A 21179-nucleotide genomic window follows, 5' to 3' on the forward strand; every position below is an offset into this window, starting at 1 on the left:
ATAATGAGTAAAGTTTACTAGATTTTACAAACTTGAATTGTCTTGTAAAGTTTTTCTTAATGTTAAAGCACATTTTGGGAGATTGTACACTTATGAAACACTTTTTTTTGCTCATTTATATATGGCTGCCATGTACTTAGACAGACAGAATTGGTGCTTGTGTTTGTGAAACCACAAACAGACCAGACCCTCAGAGGTGTTGCATTATCTGGTGAGCTTAACTGGTGTACATGAGCTAGATTCATCAACATCACACTTCAGCTATAAAAATGGTTCTACAGTGGTTCTTAAGCGGTTCTTTGGGGGGGTTAAGGTACTATATAGCACCACTGATGTACATAAACAAGCCATTAAGCCAGACATTAAGTTTTTTAACTATGTTTGCACTTAGATGGGATTAATGCAGAACACTCCATTTGCCCATTAATTATTTCTAAAGAAACACAAAAATCGATAAAAGGCCTCATTAGCTTTTATCTTACGTTGTGGCCCCGTAGAAGCAGTTTTTGTAAAAATAGGCTAATGATTGCATCATAACCAGCGATGCTCTGTCGCACAGTACAGAAATTACGGTATGGACAGGCATAAAGTCAAGGGAGAAGCCTAGAGAGAGTCCATAAAAGTAATGGGAAAAAATTGTTCAACAACCTCTGCAAGATTGGGTGGGTGATTCAGACTTCTCTTGGCACAGCGATTAAAAGACTTATAATTGACAGACAGGTTGCTCACGTGACATCTACATCATCAAGCTCAGTTTGAGTCTGCACAGTACACTCGACCCCATCGACGTTCGGTTTCATCCATAGACAGTAAAAGAAATGGACACAGTGACCCCACTGGATTCAACAGAGACAAGTGAAGTCAATTAGAAGCACGCACTTCCTGGGGGTCGAGTGTACTGTGCAGACTCAAACTGAGCTTCATGACGTAGAGGTCATGTGAGCAACCTGTCTGACAATTGTAAGTCTTCTAAACACTGTGCCAAGAGAAGTCTGAATAACACACCGAATCTTGCAGATGTTGTCCCGTTGTTTTTATGTACTCTCCATGGGCTTCTCCCTTGACTTCATGCCTCCACGTCCCCCCGATAGCCTCATAGATAGTAAAAGATCGCCTGCGAGCTTCTCCTCCTGTCCATACGGTAATTTCTCTACTGTGCGACAGAGGGTTGCAAGTTATGATGCGATCATCAGCTTATTTTTACAAAAACTATTTCTATGGGGCCATAAGGTAAGATACAAGGTAATAGGGCCTTTTATATATTTTCGTGTTGCTTTAGAAATAATTAATGGGCAAATGGAGTCTTTAAATGCCTCAGATGTAAAGTTATTCACTGTTGAAGAGCTATTCTGCTCTTGCCTGCTCTGTTCAAGGAGGACCCGGGGTTGCTGTTTGAAGATCAGGTGAACCATGAACAGTTGACTACAGTGTGAAACAGAATCTAATCAAAGCACTACACTTATTGCGCCTTTTGTTATTCAGATGATTTCAATGCAAACATTAGTTTTTTGTTTGTTGGTCTTCACAAGCTATACTATCAAACTGAAGAGGAATTTTGTTTATTTTCAGTTCATCGCCAGAAGTATTTGAGCAGTTGTATGACAGTAATAATAAATTTTTTTTCTTTAACTCATAAGGTTTGACTTGCAGATAAATACTATTATCCCCTCTGCCCCAGGGCCATTCTCAGAGCAGCCCATCCCAACACCTAAGATGAAGCTTAAAGGCTGTAGGGATGTTTGGAACCCAGTATCCTAAAGCAGTGGTTCTCCATTCTAGTCCCCACATGTTTTGCACGTCTCCCTTATTTATTATTAATTTTCAGTAATTTCACTCACTATTAATGTTAAAAATACTAGATTTGCCAAATAAAGTTAACTAATGTAGGGCTAAGACTGTAGGCCTACAGTATATATGTGTATAATATATATATACATACAGTGTGTATGGAAGGTATTTAGACCCCCTTAAATTCTTCACTCTTTGTAATATTGCAGCCATTTGCTAAAATCATTGAAGTTCATTTCCCCTCATTAATGTGTACACACAGCACCCCATATTGACAGAAAAACAAAGAATTGTTGACCTTTTTGCACATTTATAAAAAAAATAAAAAATACTGAAATATCACATGGTCATAAGTATTCAGACCCTTTGCTCAGTATTTAGTAGAAGCACCCTTTTGATCTAATACACAGCCATGAGTTTTTTCGGGAAAGACGCAACAAGCTCTTCACACCTGGATTTGGGGATCCTTTGCTATTCCTCCTTGCAGATCCTCTCCAGTTCTGTCAGGTTGGATGGTAAACGTTAGTGGACAGACACATTTTCAGGTCTCTCCAGAGATGCTCAATGGGGTTTAAGTCAGGGCTCTGGATGGGCCATTCAAGAACAGTCATGGAGTTGTTGTTGTTATGATATCAGATGTTAATATATCCAAAGTTCATCGGCGGTGTAGAAACTTGATGGCGTGTCTGATTAAAACACAGTACAGATACCAATCCTTTGCTCTCCTTTATTTTTAAGTTCAAGATGATTATTCATAAACAATTCCCATGGCATGGAGATGGTCAGATGTTAATGGATGGACAGGATGGGCAACATTTACAAAAATGTACAAGATGGTCTTAAGTCGCTACAACCAGTACAATAAAAGAAATCAACTCAATTCATCAACAAACACTTCAACAACACATACATATACTCAATCCAAACAAATTGGCAAACAAACTTGCTTAACACATCCTAAGGAAAGGACTCAAAGGACATGGTTGGGTGTCAATTCAAACACCCACACCCTACCAAAGGAAGAGGAACAATGGACGGAAGTGAGGTCAACTTATAGACCTTGACCAGGAAGTGTATGGGTAATGTAGTGCACTTGCATGGGTATTGTAGTCTGCTTGGAATTGTGGGATATGTAGTACACATACACACACACATATATATATATATATACACACATATATACAGGTCCTTCTAAAAAAAATTAGCATATTGTGATAAAAGTTCATTATTTCCCATAATGTAATGATAAAAATTAAACTTTCATATATTTTAGATTCATTGCACACCAACTGAAATATTTCAGGTCTTTTATTGTTTTAATACTGATGATTTTGGCATACAGCTCATGAAAACCCAAAATTCCTATCTCAAAAAATTAGCATATCATGAAAAGGTTCTCTAAACAAGCTATTAACCTAATCATCTGAAATCAACTAATTAACTCTAAACCTGCAAAAGATTCCTGAAGCTTTTAAAAACTCCCAGCCTGGTTCATTACTCAAAACCGCAATCATGCGTAAGACTGCCGACCTGACTGCTGTCCAGAAGGCCATCATTGACACTCTCAAGTGAAAGGGTAAGACACAGAAAGACATTTCTGAATGAATAGGCTTTTCCCAGAGTGCTGTATCAAGGCACCTCAGTGGGAAGTCTGTGGGAAGGAAAAAATGTGGCAAAATATGCTGCACAACGAGAAGAGGTGACTGGACCCTGAGGAAGATTGTGGAGAAGGACCGATTCCAGACCTTGGGGGACCAGCGGAAGCAGTGGACTGAGTCTGGAGTAGAAACATCCAGAGCCACCGTGCACAGGTGTGTGCAGGAAATGAGCTACAGGTGCCGCATTCCCCAGGTCAAGCCACTTTTGAACCAGAAACAGCGGCAGAAGCGCCTGACCTGGCCTACAGAGAAGCAGCACTGGACTTTTTGGACAAATTTTGCATGTCATTCGGAAATCAAGATGCCAAAGTCTGGAGGAAGACTGGGGAGAAGGAAATGCCAAAATACCAGTGTCAAGTACCCACAGTCAGTGATGGTTTGGGGTGCCATGTCAGCTGCTGGTGTTGGTCCACTGTGTTTTATCAAGGGCAGGGTCAATGCAGCTAGCTATCAGGAGATTTTGGAGCACTTCATGCTTCCTTCTGCTGAAAAGCTTTATGGAGATGAAGATTTAGTTTTTCAGCACGACCTGGCACCTTCTCACAGTGCCAAAACCACTGGTAAATGGTTTACTGACCATGGTATTACTGTGCTCAATTGGCCTGCCAACTCTCCTGACCTGAACCCCATAGAGAATCTGTGGGATATTGTGAAGAGAAAGTTGAGAGACGCAAGACCCAACACTCAGGATGAGCTTAAAGCTGCTATCGAAGCATCCTGGGCCTCCATAACACCTCCCTCCATGCCACGCCGCATTGAAGCAGTCATTTCTGCAAAAGGATTCCCGACCAAGTATTGAGTGCATAACTGAACATTATTATTTGAAGGTTGAGTTTTTTTGTATTAAAAACACTTTTCTTTTATTGGTCGGATGAAATATGCAAATTTTTTGAGACAGGCATTTTGGGTTTTCATGAGCTGTATGCCAAAATCATAAGTATTAAAACAATAAAAGACCTGAAATATTTCAGTTGGTGTGCAATGAATCTAAAATATATGAAAGTTTAATTTTTATCATTACATTATGGAAAATAATGAACTTTATCACAATATGTTAATTTTTTGAGAAGGACCTGTAAACATACATATATATGGGAAAGAAAAAGGAAAATTAAAGATAAGGGTCAAATTCACAAAAGTTGTGAAGTCACTCCATTATTTTAGCTGTGTGCTTAGGGTCATTGTCTTGTTGGAAGGTGAACCTTCGGCCCAGTCTGAGGTCCTGAGCACTCTGGAGAAGGTTTTCGTCCAGGATATCCCTGTACTTGGCTGCATTCATCCTTCCTTCAATTGCAACCAGTTGTCCTGTCCCTGCAGCTGAAAAACACCCCCACAGCATGATGCTTCACAGTTGGGACTGTTTTGGACAGGTGATGAGCAGTGCCTGGTTTTCTCCACAAATACCTCTTAGAATTAAGGCCAAAAAGTTCTATCTTGGTCTCATCAGACCAGAGAATCCTTCAGGTATTTTTTTTTTTTAGCAAACTCCATGGGGGCTTTCATGTGTCTTGCACTGAGAAGAGGCTTCCGACAGGTCACTCTGCCATAAAGCCCCGACTGGTGGTAGGCTGCAGTGATGGTTGACTTCCTATAACTTTCTCCCAACTCCTGACTGCATCTCTGGAGCTCAGCCACAGTGATCTTTGGGTTTTTCTTTACCTCTCTCACCAAGGCTCTTCTCCCCCGATAGCTCAGTTTGGCCGGACGGCCAGCTCTAGGAAGGGTTCTGGTCGCCCCAAACGTCTTCCATTTAAGGATTATGGAGGCCACTGTGCTCTTAGGAACCTTAAGTGCAGCAGAAATTGTTTTGTAAGTTTGGCCAGATCTGTGCCTTGCCACAATTCTGTCTCTGAGCTCTTCAGACAGTTCCTTTGACCTCATGATTCTCATCTGCTCTGACATGCACCGTGAGCTGTAAGCTCTTATAGACAGGTGTGTGACTTTCCTAATCAAGTCCAATCAGTATAATCAAACACAGCTGGACTCAAATGAAGGTGTAGAACCATCTCAAAGATGATCAGAAGAAATGGACAGCACCTGAGTTAAATATATGAGTGTCACAGCAAAGGGTCTGAATACTTAGGACCATGTGATATTTCAGTTTTTCTTTTTTAATAAATCTGCAAAAATGTCAACAATTCTGTGTTTTTCGGTCAATATGGGGTGCTGTGTGTACATTAATGAGGGGAAAAAATGAACTTCAATGATTTTAGCAAATGGCTGTGAAAAATGTAAGGGGGTCTAAATACCTTCCGTGGTGGTATCTGCTGTTCAATCTTCTATGTCACATTATATAGGCTATATCATTTTATTATTATTTTATAATGATTTGACAAATGTGTTTAGTCCCATTTTAATGATGATTGAATTGACATATGTCCTATTTCAGGTCCATGCGTTTATGACCTCCAGGTTAGATTATTGTAATGCTTTATTGGGGGTTGTTCTGCACGCTTAATAAACAAACTACAGCTAGTCCAAAATACAGCAGCAAGAGTTCTTACTAGAACCAGGAAGTATGCACTGGTTACCTATTAATAATCTGAGCCTAACCTAGGAATCATTATTGATGAAACTCTTTTTAATAGAGAGAAATACTGAACTTCAGACAGTGGCCGGTAGGTGTTGCTGTTTGAACCTGGCTTCACCTGTCCACACCATCATTCATTCACTGGGTTAGAACAGCTGATTATATCACAAATCTGTAAGCAACTTTTGACTGTTATTGTCTGAAGCTGTTATTAACACTGTTGACTGTTGATAAATTTCATAACATTTTACAATATGGTTCTGTAAAGTCTGACCACACTGTAAAGTGAAAACTGCATTACAATAAAGGAGTGAAATCCCCAAATTATGATTTTGTATGTACACAAAACAGCTCACTGACCGAAGAAATATTACAACTTGTTGTACAATTTTAACTAAACCACCACCGACAGAGGCATCTTTTTTTTTTATAGCAGAGGGGTTTCCAGACTCTGCTGTGCTGGTGTCCTGCAGAGTTTAGCTCCAATCCTAATTAAACACACCTGTTCCAACTAATCAAGGTCTTACTAAGCATACTAGAAACTTCCTGGCAGGCATGTTTAGGAAAAGTTGGAGCTAAACTCAGGACACTGCATAGCTCACAAAACGATCTGATTTACGGACTTATAAAGTGGGCCCTTAAGGGTTACAATATTTTTTGTCGCATATATATGTGCATACATATACCTATACATATATGTACGTATATATATATATATATATGTACCTATATGTTCACCTATAATAGTAAAATTAAAATCCATAGCTGCTAGGCAACATAAATAAAAGTCCAAAATGTAGAAATGTACATTATTTATTTTCTCAAGATCAATCAAATAGTACAAAACAAAAAATATAGTACAAGAACAAAAATAAGACAAAAAACGTGCTAGGCAACATAAATAAAAGTCCAAAATATAGAAATGTACATTATGTATTTACAAGAACAATCAAATAGTACAAGAACAAAAATAAGACAAAAAACTGAACCAAAAAAAAAAAAAAAAAATCTTTATTATTCTTTGAAGGTCTGTCATGACGCGCCTCATCATCCTCCTCCTCCGCCACCGCCTCCTCCTCCGCCACCGCCTCCTCCTCCTCCTCCTCCTCTTCCTCTTCCTCTTCCTCTTCCTCTTCCTCTTCCTCTTCCTCTTCCTTCCTGCACCATGCAATGACATTTGATAGGGTGTCCAAGATTTTTATTTGTTCCTCTTTTTTGTCGGCGCACAAATAATGCGTTTTCGTCTACACGGATCTGGCGTTTTGGAAGAGTGAAACTGATGTTTTGAAACCGGGTCCCAGAGTGGATATATTTGAAAACGGCATCTTTGCGTTTCTTCTCGACAGCGAATCCGTAAATTTACTGAAAATATGGCGTCATCAGCCCACGTCTCGCCCCTAGTCAAACACCACTACACCACGTAACATCAACAAAAACATGAACAAACACTGAACGCTAACATTAACCGAATTAATAAATGTATTGTTCCATGTTCGTTTGTGTACCACACGGATCAAATCCATGTCTTCTTCTCTGTTTTAAGTGTATCTCTGTGGCGGAATTACAGCGCCACATGCTGGTCTGGCATGTATACTACATCAGTTCCGTGTGGATGCAGATATTTCTTGAGACGAGGGGAAAAAAGATCGGGGGTCCGTCTCCGTGTGGACGGGGCCGAAGAAGTAACGGGTACTTACGGTTATGGATAGAAATGTAGCAGAGTAAAGATTTACAATATTTGCCTCTCCAATGTAGTTGAGTAAAATCATGAGTACTCCCCAAAAATGATACTCGAGTAAAGTAGATCCCTCAAAATCGGCTCTCTGTATATCATGTTAATATATTGCCATAGTTAAATTCCATAACATGCCAATTACATGTGATATCAATTTCACATGTTCGCACATACATAAGTTCTTGCATAATTTTTTTCGTTAATTCTTAGTTTTTGCCTTGATAATAGAAAATATGAGCTAGGCATCATGTATGACAGTCAAAAATGGGATATGAGCTACAAAATGACCAGATCCTGCCATTAGCTATATACAGTAGAAGACATATCTTGTATGTATAGGGCTTATATGTGGATATGAAGAAGCAATACAGGAGACCTATATTTCCTGTATATGCACATATATGCACCTCAATTTTGCCTATATGTGGCATATATGCAGCATATATGTGCATATACACTACATATAGGTTTCATATATGCGCATATATCCACATTCTTTCCATGTGGGATATTTTCTAGCAAGATCTGAAGTGAGTAAAGACTCACCGACTGTTTCTTGTACCAGAGACATGTCTCTAACATGCGGCTCGAATGAGTAAGAGTTTAGAGTGAATCTTCTCATCTCCTCTGATAAAGTCTGGTCTGTGTGGTTTCAACTAGGAACACAACTGTCTGTCTAAGACTCATGTATAAATCCTTACATATGTTTCAAATGCAAATGTTTAGTGAACTTAATCAAACTGAGTTAAGCTTTTTATAAAAGTTCACATAAGACGACTTGAATAAATAAATGTTTTGTTGAACAAAACTAATGAATTAGAATTTATCAGTTATTTACTACTTAAATCCTGCGTCCTTAGCCATCTTCAAGAATCGGCTTAAAAACCCATCTCTTCCATCTTTATTTGACCCTCTGACTATTTAACACTCACTATTCTAATTCTATTCTTTAAAAAAAAATCGAACTACCTTTCTAATATTTTTGTATTCTATTTTCTTTTCATTAAGTTGGCTTGAGAAAGCCAACTTAATGAAAAGCTTCATACTCCAAGCTACATACTCCAAACTCGGGTCAGACCTTCATACTGTTCTCACTTGCTGTGCTATATCTTTTCAGACTGGTTTGAGTTATGGTTTTCTTAAAAAATAATATTAAAAATCATAAAAATGCCCATAGACTTCCATTGACAGGATGTTCAGATGACCCAAGCTCCAAATCCCATTAGACTCAATCAAGCTTTGATGCTAATCAATTTAAACTCATTCAAACTCATCTAATCTATCTATCTATCTATCTATCTATCTATCTATCTATCTATCTATCTATCTATCTATCTATCTATCTATCTATCTATCTATCTATCTATCATAGATCATAAATCATGGTAAACCATGATAAATCATGCTAGAATCAGTAAATCATACTTGAACATGGTAAATCGTGGTATACTATAGTAAATCATGGTAAACTATGGTAAATCATGCTAAAATCAATAAATGATACTTGAACATGGTAAATCGTGGTATACTATGCTAAATCATCCTAGAATCAGTAAATCATTCTTGAACATGGTAAATCATGGTATACTATAATAAATCATGGTAAACTATGGTAAATCGTGGTAAATAATTGTAAACTATGGTAAATCGTGGTAAACTATTGTAAATCATGCTAGAATCAATGGTAAATCATGGTAAACTATGCTAAATTGTGGTAAATCATGGTAAACTATGCTAAATCATCCTAGAATCAGTAAATCATACTTGAACATGGTAAATCATGGTATACTATAGTAAATCATGGAAAACTATGGTAAATCGTGGTAAATAATTGTAAACTATGGTAAATCGTGGTAAACTATTGTAAATCATGCTAGAATCAAAGTAAATCATACTTGAACATGGTAAATCATGGTATACTATAGTAAATAATGGTAAACTATGGTAAATCATGGTAAATCATGGTAAACTATGGTAAATCATGCTAAACTATGGTAAATCATGCTAGAATCAGTAAATTATACTTGAAGATGGCAAATCGTTGTATACTATAGTAAATCATGGTAAACTATGGTAAATCGTGGTAAATAATGGTAAACTATGGTAAATCGTGGTAAACTATTGTAAATCATGCTAGAATCATAGTAAATCATACTTGAACATGGTAAATCATGGTATACTATAGTAAATCATGGTAAACTATGGTAAATCGTGGTAAATCATGGTAAACTATGGTAAATCTATCTATCTATCTATCTATCTATCTATCTATCTATCTATCTATCTATCTATCTATCTATCTATCTATCTATCTATCTATCTGTCCTAATAATATGCTAATCATGCTAAAATCATGCAAGCAACATGCTAGTCGCATGGTAGTCATGCTAGCAAAATGCTAGCAACATGTTAATCATGCTAGAAACATGCTAGCAACATGCTAGTCACATGCTAGTCAAGCTAGAAACATGCTAGAAACATGCTAATCATGCTAGAAAAATGTTAACAACATGCTAATCATAATAAAATAATGCTAGCAACATGCTAGTCGCAGGCTAGTCATGCTAGAAACATGCTAACAACATGTTAATCATGCTAAAATCATGCTAGCAACATGCTAATCAAACTAGCAACTTGCTAGTGGCATGCTAGTCATGCTAGAAACAAGCTAGCAACATGCTAGCAAAATGCTAATAATGCTAGAATCATGTTAACAACATGCAAGTCGCATGCTAGTCATGCTAAAAACATGCTAGCAACATGCTAGTCATGCTAGAAACATGCTAGCAACATGCTTATCATGCTAGAAAAATGCTAATTATGCTAGAAACATGTTAGCGACATGGTAGCAACATGCTAGTCGCATGCTAATCATGCTAGAAACATGTCAATAATATGCTAGCATCATGCTAATCATGCTAGAAACATGCTAGCAACATGCTAGTCGCATGCTAGTCACAGTGTTGGGCAAGTTACTTTTAAAAAGTAATTAGTTACAGTTACTAGTTACTTCTTCCAAAAAGTAACTAAATTAGTTACTCAGTTACAAATTTTAAAAGTAACTAGTTACTTAAGAAAGTAACTATTGCGTTACTTTCAAGTAAAATTAAATTTTAAATGCTCAAATGTGACCCCACCTCTACCCCTCTTTAAAGGAACTTAAAATACATGTGCATGTTCAATTATTTATGATAAATCTGAATAGTATAATGACTGTAAGAGCCGGCTCTTTTAGTTGAACTTCGGGAACTGGCTCGCATATCTGAAGAGCCGACTCTTTTTTTTCAAATTTAGCCTATAGAAATTAAATAATTATGTAATAAAAATTGAAATATTATAGTCAAAGTCATTTAAAGAGCCGTTTGTGAGCCAAAGAGCCGGCTCTTTTCAGTGAGCTGAGTCAAAAGAGCTGAATTCCCATCACTACTATGCGTGCTTTCGAACACCCACCCATCTCTACCTCTGATTGGCTTACAATGAAATTTTACTCTACCTCAGCCAATCGTCAGCATTTATGCGCTTGTCTCGTGCTCTGCCCACTAACCAAGGAAGAACAGTAAAAAAAAGTATTTGCCTCTCGCTCAGAGATCTAGTTGGTCTGATGAAAAAAAGAACAGCTTCATCATCAGTTATAGTAACGCGCCACATTTTTTGGCAGTAACGGTAACGGCGTTATTAAGATGAGAAGAGTAATCAATTAGATTACTCGTTACTGGAAAAAGTAATGCCGTTAGTAACGCCGTTATTTATAACGCCGTTATTCCCATCACTGGCTAGTCATGCCAGAAACATGCTAGCAACATGCTAGTCGCATGCTAATAATGCTAAAAACATGTTAACAACATGCTAGCAGCATGTTAATCATGCTAGAAACATCATAGCAACATGCTAATCATGTTAGCAAAATTCTAGTCACATGCTAGTCATGCTAGAAACATGCTAATCATGCTAGAAACATGTTAGCAACATGCGAGTCGCATGCTAAACACGTTAACAAAATGCTAACAACATGCAAATCATGCTAGAAACATGCTAGTGACATGCTAGCCACAATGCTAATCATGCTAGAAACATGCTAGCAACATGTTAATCATGCTAGAGACATGCTAGCGACATGCTAATCATGCTATAATCATGCTATCAACATGCTAGTCGCATGCTAATCATGCTAGAAACATGCTAACAACATGCTAATCATGCTTGAAAAATGTTAGCAACATGCTAGTCAAATGCTAATCATGCTAGAAATATACTAGCAACATGTTAGTCATGATAACAAAATGCTATCAACATGCTATTAACATGTTAATCATGCTAGAAAAATGCTAGCAACATGTAAGTCGCACGCTAGGCATCCAAGAAACATGCTAGCAACATGCTAGTCATGGTAACCAAATGCTAGTAACTTGCTAATCATACTATAAACATGCTAGCAAAATGCTAGCAGCATGTTAATCATGCTATAAACATGATAGCGACATGCTAGTCATGCTAAAAACACGCTATTTGCATGCTTATCATGCTAGAAACATGCTAGCAACATGCTAGTCATGCTAAAAACATGGTAGCGACATGCTAGTCGTGCTAACAACATGCTAGTAACTTGCTAATCATGCTAGAAACATGTTAGTCGCATACATTCTTTCTGTCAAACTAATCTATCTATAATTCTTTCTTTTGAGCTAATCTATATCATTTTTTCTAACTAATCTATCTGTCATTCTTTCTAACTAAAATATCTTTCTTTCTTTCAACTAATCTATCAATCTAACTTTAAACTATAAACTTCTAACTTCTTTAAACTTCTTCAAACTTTCTGGTCAGGCTTTCTCAAGCCAACTTAAAGTTTGTCTCAACAAACTCTTTTTCTAGTTTATTATGCAATTGTATGTGTGTAAAGATCTCTAACACTAGCTTGCTCTATTCTTTTTTTATTCTATCTGTTTTCTTTTTATTTATTATATTATTTAAAATCCCATGCTACGTGTACTGTGTTAACCTAACTGAGACTTATTATAGCACTTATATATCATTGCTCTTTTTGTTGTTTTGATTGCTTCCACTGTCTTCATCTGTAAGCCTCTTTGGATAAAAGCGTCTGCTAAATGAATAAATGTAAATGTAATATAAATCAATCTCTTTAATTTAACTGCTAGCTGCTAGCTATAATATTAAACCAGTTTTTATTTTTAAATGTTTAGGTGGATTGAACTTATGTTTAAGCTTACTGAAACAAATTAAATTCATCAAGAAGCAAAAAAGTATTTTTGTATTGATAACATTTTTTATTTATTTAATTAAATGTTTTTATTTTTTTGCTGTAAGCTGTATTGGTGGCTATGATATTGCTAGCAAGCACTAAATTGTTCATCAAAAATGTGTAAATATGAGCAAATAAATCAAAATCACTTAAAGGCCACTGAATTGAGTCACATAAAAGTAACTTTATTTCATTATGCTGAAGTTGTGTAAACAAAATGTGTTTTTTTAACAAAAAAAGTATTTAACAAAACTGAGAAAAACACATTCTATATAGAAATGTTGTACATGATTTTATCATTTGAATTTAAGCCTTATGGTGTTGGTTGGTTTCTTAACTAGAGCACAGTTCAGGTCACTTTTTGTTCCAATGCTTTTCAACACATAGAAAGTTTCACACCAGAGTTTAGGCTCATCTGTTTTTCTTTTGATAGCAGTGACTTTAAACATCTCATACGGAGGAATCAGCACTTCTTCCTCCTCAGAAATCATAGAATATTTTGTAATATTAGCACATTGACAAATGTGGATTTCAAAACAAGATTTAGACCCATAATCGGATGTACTCTTACTATTCTTAGAGGATGAAGTAAATGAGCCAAAACTAACCTCTTTGTTCAGAACATTCTTATCAAATTTAACGTTGGTACGACGATAAGTATCATAGCATGTATTTTGTGTTTTCTTCAGAATCTGTACTGCTTCTGTTAACAGAAAGTGAAGTGAGTACCATTTGTATGTTTTGTTTTCATATTCTTTCTTGTCTTTACGATCAGCTGCATTAAACTTCTTATATACATCAGATGTTTTTGAGTTAGTGTACACATAAATGGCGATTAAATTATTCTTTTTCAAGTTCTCTCCTGGTGGCTTGTGATTCTTTTCAGCAAGTTTCCAAGCATTTCCAAAGCCAGTTTCGGGGTTAGACTTTTCTTGCTTCAGATATTTGTTCTCCACCAGGTTTGCCATTTGTTTTGTACATTTCTCATATTGATCATCAACTGAATTCAGTGCCATATCCAGTGGAAATATCTGTCCTTTAACAGATTGAATGTATTTCATTCTGGTAAATATGTATTATGCAAATTACATGGCCAAATCAGAGATATTATAAAATCAATACAAGATATCAAATTCTCCAAGATAAATCTAAGAGTAAAAGATGCATGACTTTCAGAAAATACACAGCATGGACTGTATGGACACACTCCACGCTTTGGGCTCATCTGAATACAGAAGCACCCGATGTACTCAAACTAAAACAAGCATCCCCGAAACAGAGACAGGGACTAACTATTGGAATCCCCCAAACCATCAAAAAATAAAGAAAGAAAGAAACTATTTTTCAAGGAGACCAGGAATAATGATAAACTGGATAAAATGTATATTTTATTTTATTTTCTACTAAGCAGAGCAGGGTTTTTTTCTCCATTTTTCCATTTAAAAATATTCTACCTGAAACGTGAAAAACAATAAAATGCATCCAGTTCCCAAATAATGCCTTGTCTTTGTTTTTTGCTTGAAAAGAGTTTGCACCCCATGCTTCCCATCTCTAAACTCTTAGCATCTGTATCACCTGTTAGTCTACTTCTCGTAAGATCAAAACCATTGTACCAGTCGCACTAAAGCAATTCAAATGCTACCAAACGTGAATAATGGATATCACCGAACATTATATTCTGCTTTTGACCATTCTGTGTGAGTTAAGTGAAGGGAGATTGGTGAGAGGAAGGAAGTGGATGAAAAGATAGATGAGAAGAGGCTTTTCTTGAATCATCTTTCAGTGAGATATCGAAACAGATGTCTGTATCTTAATACACTGTGTGTGTATTGTCCCTGTCTCAGAAGACCAACGTGTCTGAGGTTCAAGTCTTACAAAGGCTTTTACTCCATATCTGAAAGGCCATTCAGTATATAACAACTCATCTAAAAATTGTTTTAATTTGCACTAAACTAATAATCCATTTCTGCTTTATGATCAAGAGAGGAGATGCAACTGAGCCCAAATGAACCTCTTAGTTCAGATTCATATTTTCAGATTTGTGGTAACACAAACTAAATATTCACATTTAGAAATGTATTTCAAAACACAGTGAGATCAAATAGAGCTGAATTAATCCTGATGCATAAAGCTCATCTGATGCAACAATGTGTGGTCAAGGTCTGTTTGGTTCAAGCAGGTCAAACTCTGAGTTCCTGTCTGTCTATGATAAGTATTATGCTCATTTATAAAACCTATCAAATATTTCAAATGCATACAAATATAAAAATAAATAACTTAACCTAATTAAAATGATGAAAGCTCTTCTATTGCATTAAAGTTTGTTTGTCAAACCTCTCAGTATTCTCAGTGAAATGTGACAATCACTTTTGTGAGAACGGGTCTCAGGCACGTGCACAGGTAGGGCACAACCTGTGCAGAGCACATGCCCTTTTTGCCCTTACACTCCGAAGTGCCCTTTATTTTAATTTTTTTTTTTTTTTTTTTTAAATCAATGCTATTGGTAACCTTTTACGTCTGTCTTTCTGTTTTACAAATATTTCGCAAATGAAAGTTCTTAAAATCTTTTTCGATCCTCAAACTGTCAGTAAGCTGATAACTCCACCCCCTCATTCAACTGAGGTTCCACAGCAGCCGCACAGCAGACAACAGCTGAGCTAAACAAAGTTTTGCGAAGGGTAAATAAATATCTTCTTGTTTGAATAAGTACTACTAAACAATTGTCTATAAAGGCTCATATTTTATTTATTGGATGTCTGTCTGACTGACTGAGACATGTGGGACATCGCCTGAGAGAGAGGGCTAACATTTGCCATCTAGTCATAGCCAATACATAGCCAACACTTAAATAGACTGTGCATACAGTAGCATTTCATCTTTTATAAAATGCGATTTTGGCCAAATGCATTTTACCACAGGAAAAACCGAGCGCTCCGTCTATATAGCTACAAAAACTAGTTTGTAACATTAGATGAAAATGTGATGTGACAAAGGACGCGATATTGATGTGCGCGTGCGCAGTAAACCAGGGTAGGAAAATCTGACACGGTAGGATAAAATGTCAGGACACCGGCAGCGGCAGGTGCCGTCGCCGTTTTAATGACGAAAAAAAATTCACATTTGCACACATTTGCTGGTCAAAAACTAAATATATTGGTAAGTGATACAACAACATATAATTTGTTTTTACCATCGGAAAATCATGTGCGCCCCTGCGCTGTTTCGTACTGGAACTTACACAAAGCGACGAGTGATCCTCGTCACCTAGATAACATATTTCTAAGAAATTTCTTCTTTGATTTATGATTGCTGATACACTTAATTTATTAACATTTAGGCTAATCATGTTATGGTATACTCTCCGCTTGTCCTCACATGTATAAAATGTAGTAAAACATGGTTTTACTACAGTAATGTAGTAGTAACTAAAAAAAAAGACAGAAGATCACTGTGAAATCTTTATAGTTTATAATGCAGAATGTAATTCATGATTCATTCCAAGGCTTCATTTATTTGATCCAAAATACAGCAAAAACACTTATATTGTGTAATATTTATTTTATATGTAAAATTTTAAATAACTATTTTCTATTTGAATATATTTTAAAATGTAATTTATTTTTGTGATCAAAGCTGAATTTTCAGCATCATTACTCCAGTTCAGTACTCTTCAGTGTCACGTGATCCTTCAGAAATGCTTTTCACTGCAACTGTACTTTTCACACTGTTTTTATTTATTTTTTCATTGCTGGCTTATTTTAGGGAAAGTGTAGTGGATAAGAGACCTTCAAGAGACCAACATCCCTGGTCCACCACAGTATCAAATTTTTGCCAGTTAGGCGGATACATATTGGATATGTTATAATAACGATATGGCTATAGTTTCTTGTAATCTGGAATTGAGTTGGACATAATTACTTAAATTATATTTCAAAAAAGTTTGTCAAAAATACTTAATTCATTGCTCACCTTCCCCTCTTCTCAATGTCATTCATAATCATGTTAACCAAATAATACAAATTAGCTTATAAAACCAAACAGAATAGCTAAAAAAGAGAATATATAATTTTTTTTTCTTTGCAAAGTTCATAAAAAAAGTAGATAAAGTTCAATAAAAAAAGATTTTGGTTTTATAAGTTTTATAAGCTAATTTGTATTATTTGGTTAACATGTTTATGTATGAGTCAAGTATTTTTTTTCTATATAAATGCAATTTAAAAAAAGAGGGAGTCTATATTATCTATAGATAATATATATTATCTAATTATCTTATATTATTATTATGGTTGTTATTATCTTGAATAAATCTAAAGCTTTTGAGACTATTATTTTGTGTTATTGAATTTGTCATGAAGATGTGACCATTTCTTCCTTTTATGCTGGCTTACTAAATAATCTTGATATAATAAAAAGGGAGGGGGTGCCCTTTTTTGGTTTCAGCACATGCCCCTCAAAAGGTCTGTGCACGGCCCTGACGGGTCTGATGCTTCGTCAGAGTAAAAGTATCATCCAAAGTAGCAGAAAGGTTTTTTGCTTAAGTTATAAATGATGACTACCATACTAGAAAACTGTAATGCGTTTCTCACAGGAGGTGAATGCATCAGTGGGTGCTCTTTAAAAAAATAACAACAACAACAACAAAAATTAATACATTTTTTATTAAATGTAACGTTTCATTCTCGATATGCTGTATTATAGCATGCCGTTTGGTTTTTATTTCGATTTGTTAAAGCATCCATTAACAAAAAAATGAAGTGAACCATTTGAATTTCTTGTTGGTGTAATTTGTAAAATGTTTAACACTAAACATCTTCAATCACTGTTAGTATACACATAAATGGTGAATAAATTATTCATTGTCCTCTTGTGTATGTGGTTTAAGAAATAATAGCGTGACTGTGGTGTGTGTAGTTTAGATCATAATCATCGGACAAACTCTTGAGTTCCTGTCTGTCTAACATGAAGGCCAGATATTCTCTGCCTGATCTCCTCAAAATGTGTAATAATGGTACAAGATGGAAACTGTTGAAGATGTACAGAAATAGAGATATGTAAGCAGGGCGTCCAGGACATCGCTAATCCACTGCCAAAACATACAACACCCCCCACCTACAACTCCTGCCAGCACCGAGACTCTAACCTGTGACCTCCAGGTTACAAGTCAAACTCTTTAACCATTAGGACACAGCTGCCCCAATTGTGCATTTATGAATTAATCAACTCATGTTTTCATAGTTCAAGTTCACAGACAAAACAATTAGACTTATATCAACATGTTTTTGAGACACTACTCTATATCTGAAAGGCTGTATATTATATATTGACTCATCTAAATTAAGGATAATAAATAAATGAATAAATAAATAAATAAATCTTTTAAGGAGGTGATTCAGATGGCAGTGATGTGTTGACTAACTATTATCCTTTAAAACTAGTATCCATTTTTAACTGCCAATCATGTGTGCACTAACTAGTATTCATGTAGGCCCCGAAGTACATTTATTTAATTATTTCTCATCTGTTTACTCTTGAGAAGATTCTTTTCCATTCTTCTGCTAGATAGCAACATTTATTTTTGAATTAATTTAATGGGACGAACACCTAAGAAAGAAACTAATTGTGCAGGTTTTAGCAGCTATTGCTCATTTAAAGTGACATGGTGTCAATGTGTCCTCCCACATCAAAACCACAAGCTGATTAATAAAAGTTGATAAAAAATTAGCATTGCACTCAGGAAGTTAATATTAAGCAGTTAATATGCTATCAGTGTCAGTTAGATAAAAATAAATAAAATGTTCAGTGATGTGATATAAGTATCATGACAAAATAATATGTCATAAAATGAAAAAAAAAGTTTTTTTACAAAACATTTATTAGAGGCATATATACAATCCCTTTAAATTAATAATGTTAGATTCAACACACTTTGTTCAGTGCTTTCATTGCCAGTCTTCTGTTCTTATCTTGGTCGGTTCCTAGAATAGAGCACAGTTCAGGTTACCAGAGCTTTTCACACCAGAGATCTTTCTGATCTTTTCCTGAGAGCAATGACTTTAAATTTTTCTTATGGACGAATTAGCTCCTCTTTCTCCAGTAGAATATTTTGCCACATCAGTTCCCTAGATTTCAAAACAATACGTATATTCAAAATGTTCGTTTTATTGTAAATTGTACATGTACAGTGAGGAAAACTGTACATATACTTATATTCAATACTTATATTCAAAATGTTTTACTCTGTTACGACTGGTCGTGGCGGAGGTGTTGCAACAATATATAGTGATATTCTCAATGTTACCCAGAAAACAGGATACAGGTTTAATTCATTAGAAATACTTCTGCTTAATGTTACACTGTCAGACATGCAAGAGAAATCTAATGTATCTCTTGCTCTGGCTACTGTGTATAGACCACCAGGGCCGCAAGCGCTAAAATACAACTAGCCTCCATCTCATAGGCTTACCGTAGTAATAAAGGCTAAGGCGAAAATACGATGTGGAATATTTATGTTGTACTCTATCATTATTTAACATTTTGTCAAACTCTGCCAAAAAAAGTTGCATATGCTAGTAAATAAAAATAAAAAGTTAAATAATGTGTCAATTTAAGGTAATACAAAAGTTTCAGTCTTGTTTCATTTTTATACTTGTTCTGATGCTGATTTCGAAGAATAAAAAAAAATGTAGTCATACCATTTATGATCAAATATTTATTTGTAAAACAGAAGTTTCATTCCTATTTCAATCTTAAAACATTAGAATAGACCATACCTGTATTAAACATATAAAATAATAATTCAACAAACTATTACTGTTCAGGTTTTCATTTTCTAAACCAGTGAGTGTTTTACTATGATACTGTGCTTAAATAAACCGTAATACAAAAATAACAGCACAAACTATGTCTACGGATATTTATTTTCTTTTAAAAAATGAAATATTTCATATGAAAAGACAAAATTAATGTGTATAATTAAATAAAACTGAAAACATATGAAACTTTTTTTTTCATATGTCATATTTTTCAGTACCCAAATAATGCCTTGTCTTTGTTTTTGCTTGAAAAGATTTTGCACCCCATGCTCCCCATCTCTAAACTCTTAGCATCTGTATCACCTGTTAGTCTACTTCTCGTAAGATCGAAACCATTGTACCAGTCGCACTAAGGCAACTCATATGCTACCAAACATGACTAATGGGTATCACAGAACATTATATTCTGCTATTGACCATTCTGTGTGAGTTAAGGGAAGGGAGAGGAAGGATGTGGATGAAAAGATAGATGAGAAGAGGCTTTTCTTGAATCTTCTTTCTGTGAAATGTCTAAACAGATCACTGTGTGTGTATTGTCCCTGTCTCAGAAGACCAACGTGTCTGAGGTTCAAGTCTTACAAAGGCTTTTACTCCATATCTGAAAGGCCATTCAGTATATAACAACTCATCTACATTTTTTAAATCTTGTAAAGGAGGTGATTCAACTGGAAGTAATGTGTACTAAACTAATAATCCATTTCTGCTTTATGATCAAGAGAGGAGATGCAACTGAGCCCAAATGAACCTCTTAGTTCAGATTCATATTTTCAGATTTGTGGTAACACAAACTAAATATTCACATTTAGAAATGTATTTCAAAACACAGTGAGATCAAATAGAGCTGAATTAATCCTGATGCATCAAGCTCATCTGATGCAACAATGTGTGGTCAAGGTCTGTTTGGTTCAAGCAGGTCAAACTCTGAGTTCCTGTCTGTCTATGATAAGTATTATGCTCATTTATAAAACCTATCAAATATTTCAAATGCATACAAATATAAAAATAAATAACTTAACCTAATTAAAATGAAAGCTCTTCTATTGCATTAAAGTTTGTTTGTCAAACCTCTCAGTATTCTCAGTGAAATGTGACAATCACTTTTGTGAGAACGGGTCTGATGCTTCGTCAGAGTAAAAGTATCATCCAAAGTAGCAGAAAGGTTTTTTGCTTAAGTTATAAATGATGACTACCATAATAGAAACTGTAATGCGTTTCTCACAGGAGGTGAATGCATCAATGGGTGCTCTTTAAAAAAAACAACAACAACAACAACAACAAAAATTAATACATTTTTTATTAAATGTAACGTTTCATTCTCGATATGCTGTATTATAGCATGCCGTTTGGTTTTTATTTAGATTTGTTAAAGCATCCATTAACAAAAAATGAAGTGAGT

At 35.5% G+C, this 21179-nt stretch overlaps 1 protein-coding gene across 1 annotated transcript; it reads right to left on the bottom strand.

The window, feature by feature from the left end:
• Positions 1 to 13267: 13267 nt before the first annotated feature.
• On the bottom strand, positions 13268 to 14032 carry LOC113067556 (NAD(P)(+)--arginine ADP-ribosyltransferase 1-like). The gene has a single exon (XM_026239928.1). It carries the CDS (start codon positions 14030 to 14032, stop codon positions 13268 to 13270), a length of 765 nt encoding a protein of 254 aa, XP_026095713.1.
• Positions 14033 to 21179: the final 7147 nt, after the last annotated feature.

The sequence above is a fragment of the Carassius auratus genome, linkage group LG28B, assembly GCF_003368295.1.
Source record: "Carassius auratus strain Wakin linkage group LG28B, ASM336829v1, whole genome shotgun sequence".
NCBI classification, from domain to species: domain Eukaryota; kingdom Metazoa; phylum Chordata; class Actinopteri; order Cypriniformes; family Cyprinidae; genus Carassius; species Carassius auratus.

Bases quoted from the DNA above. Each gene is read 5' to 3' on its own strand.
- LOC113067556 (XM_026239928.1), bottom strand. From the start codon at position 14,032: ATGAAATACATTCAATCTGTTAAAGGACAGATATTTCCACTGGATATG.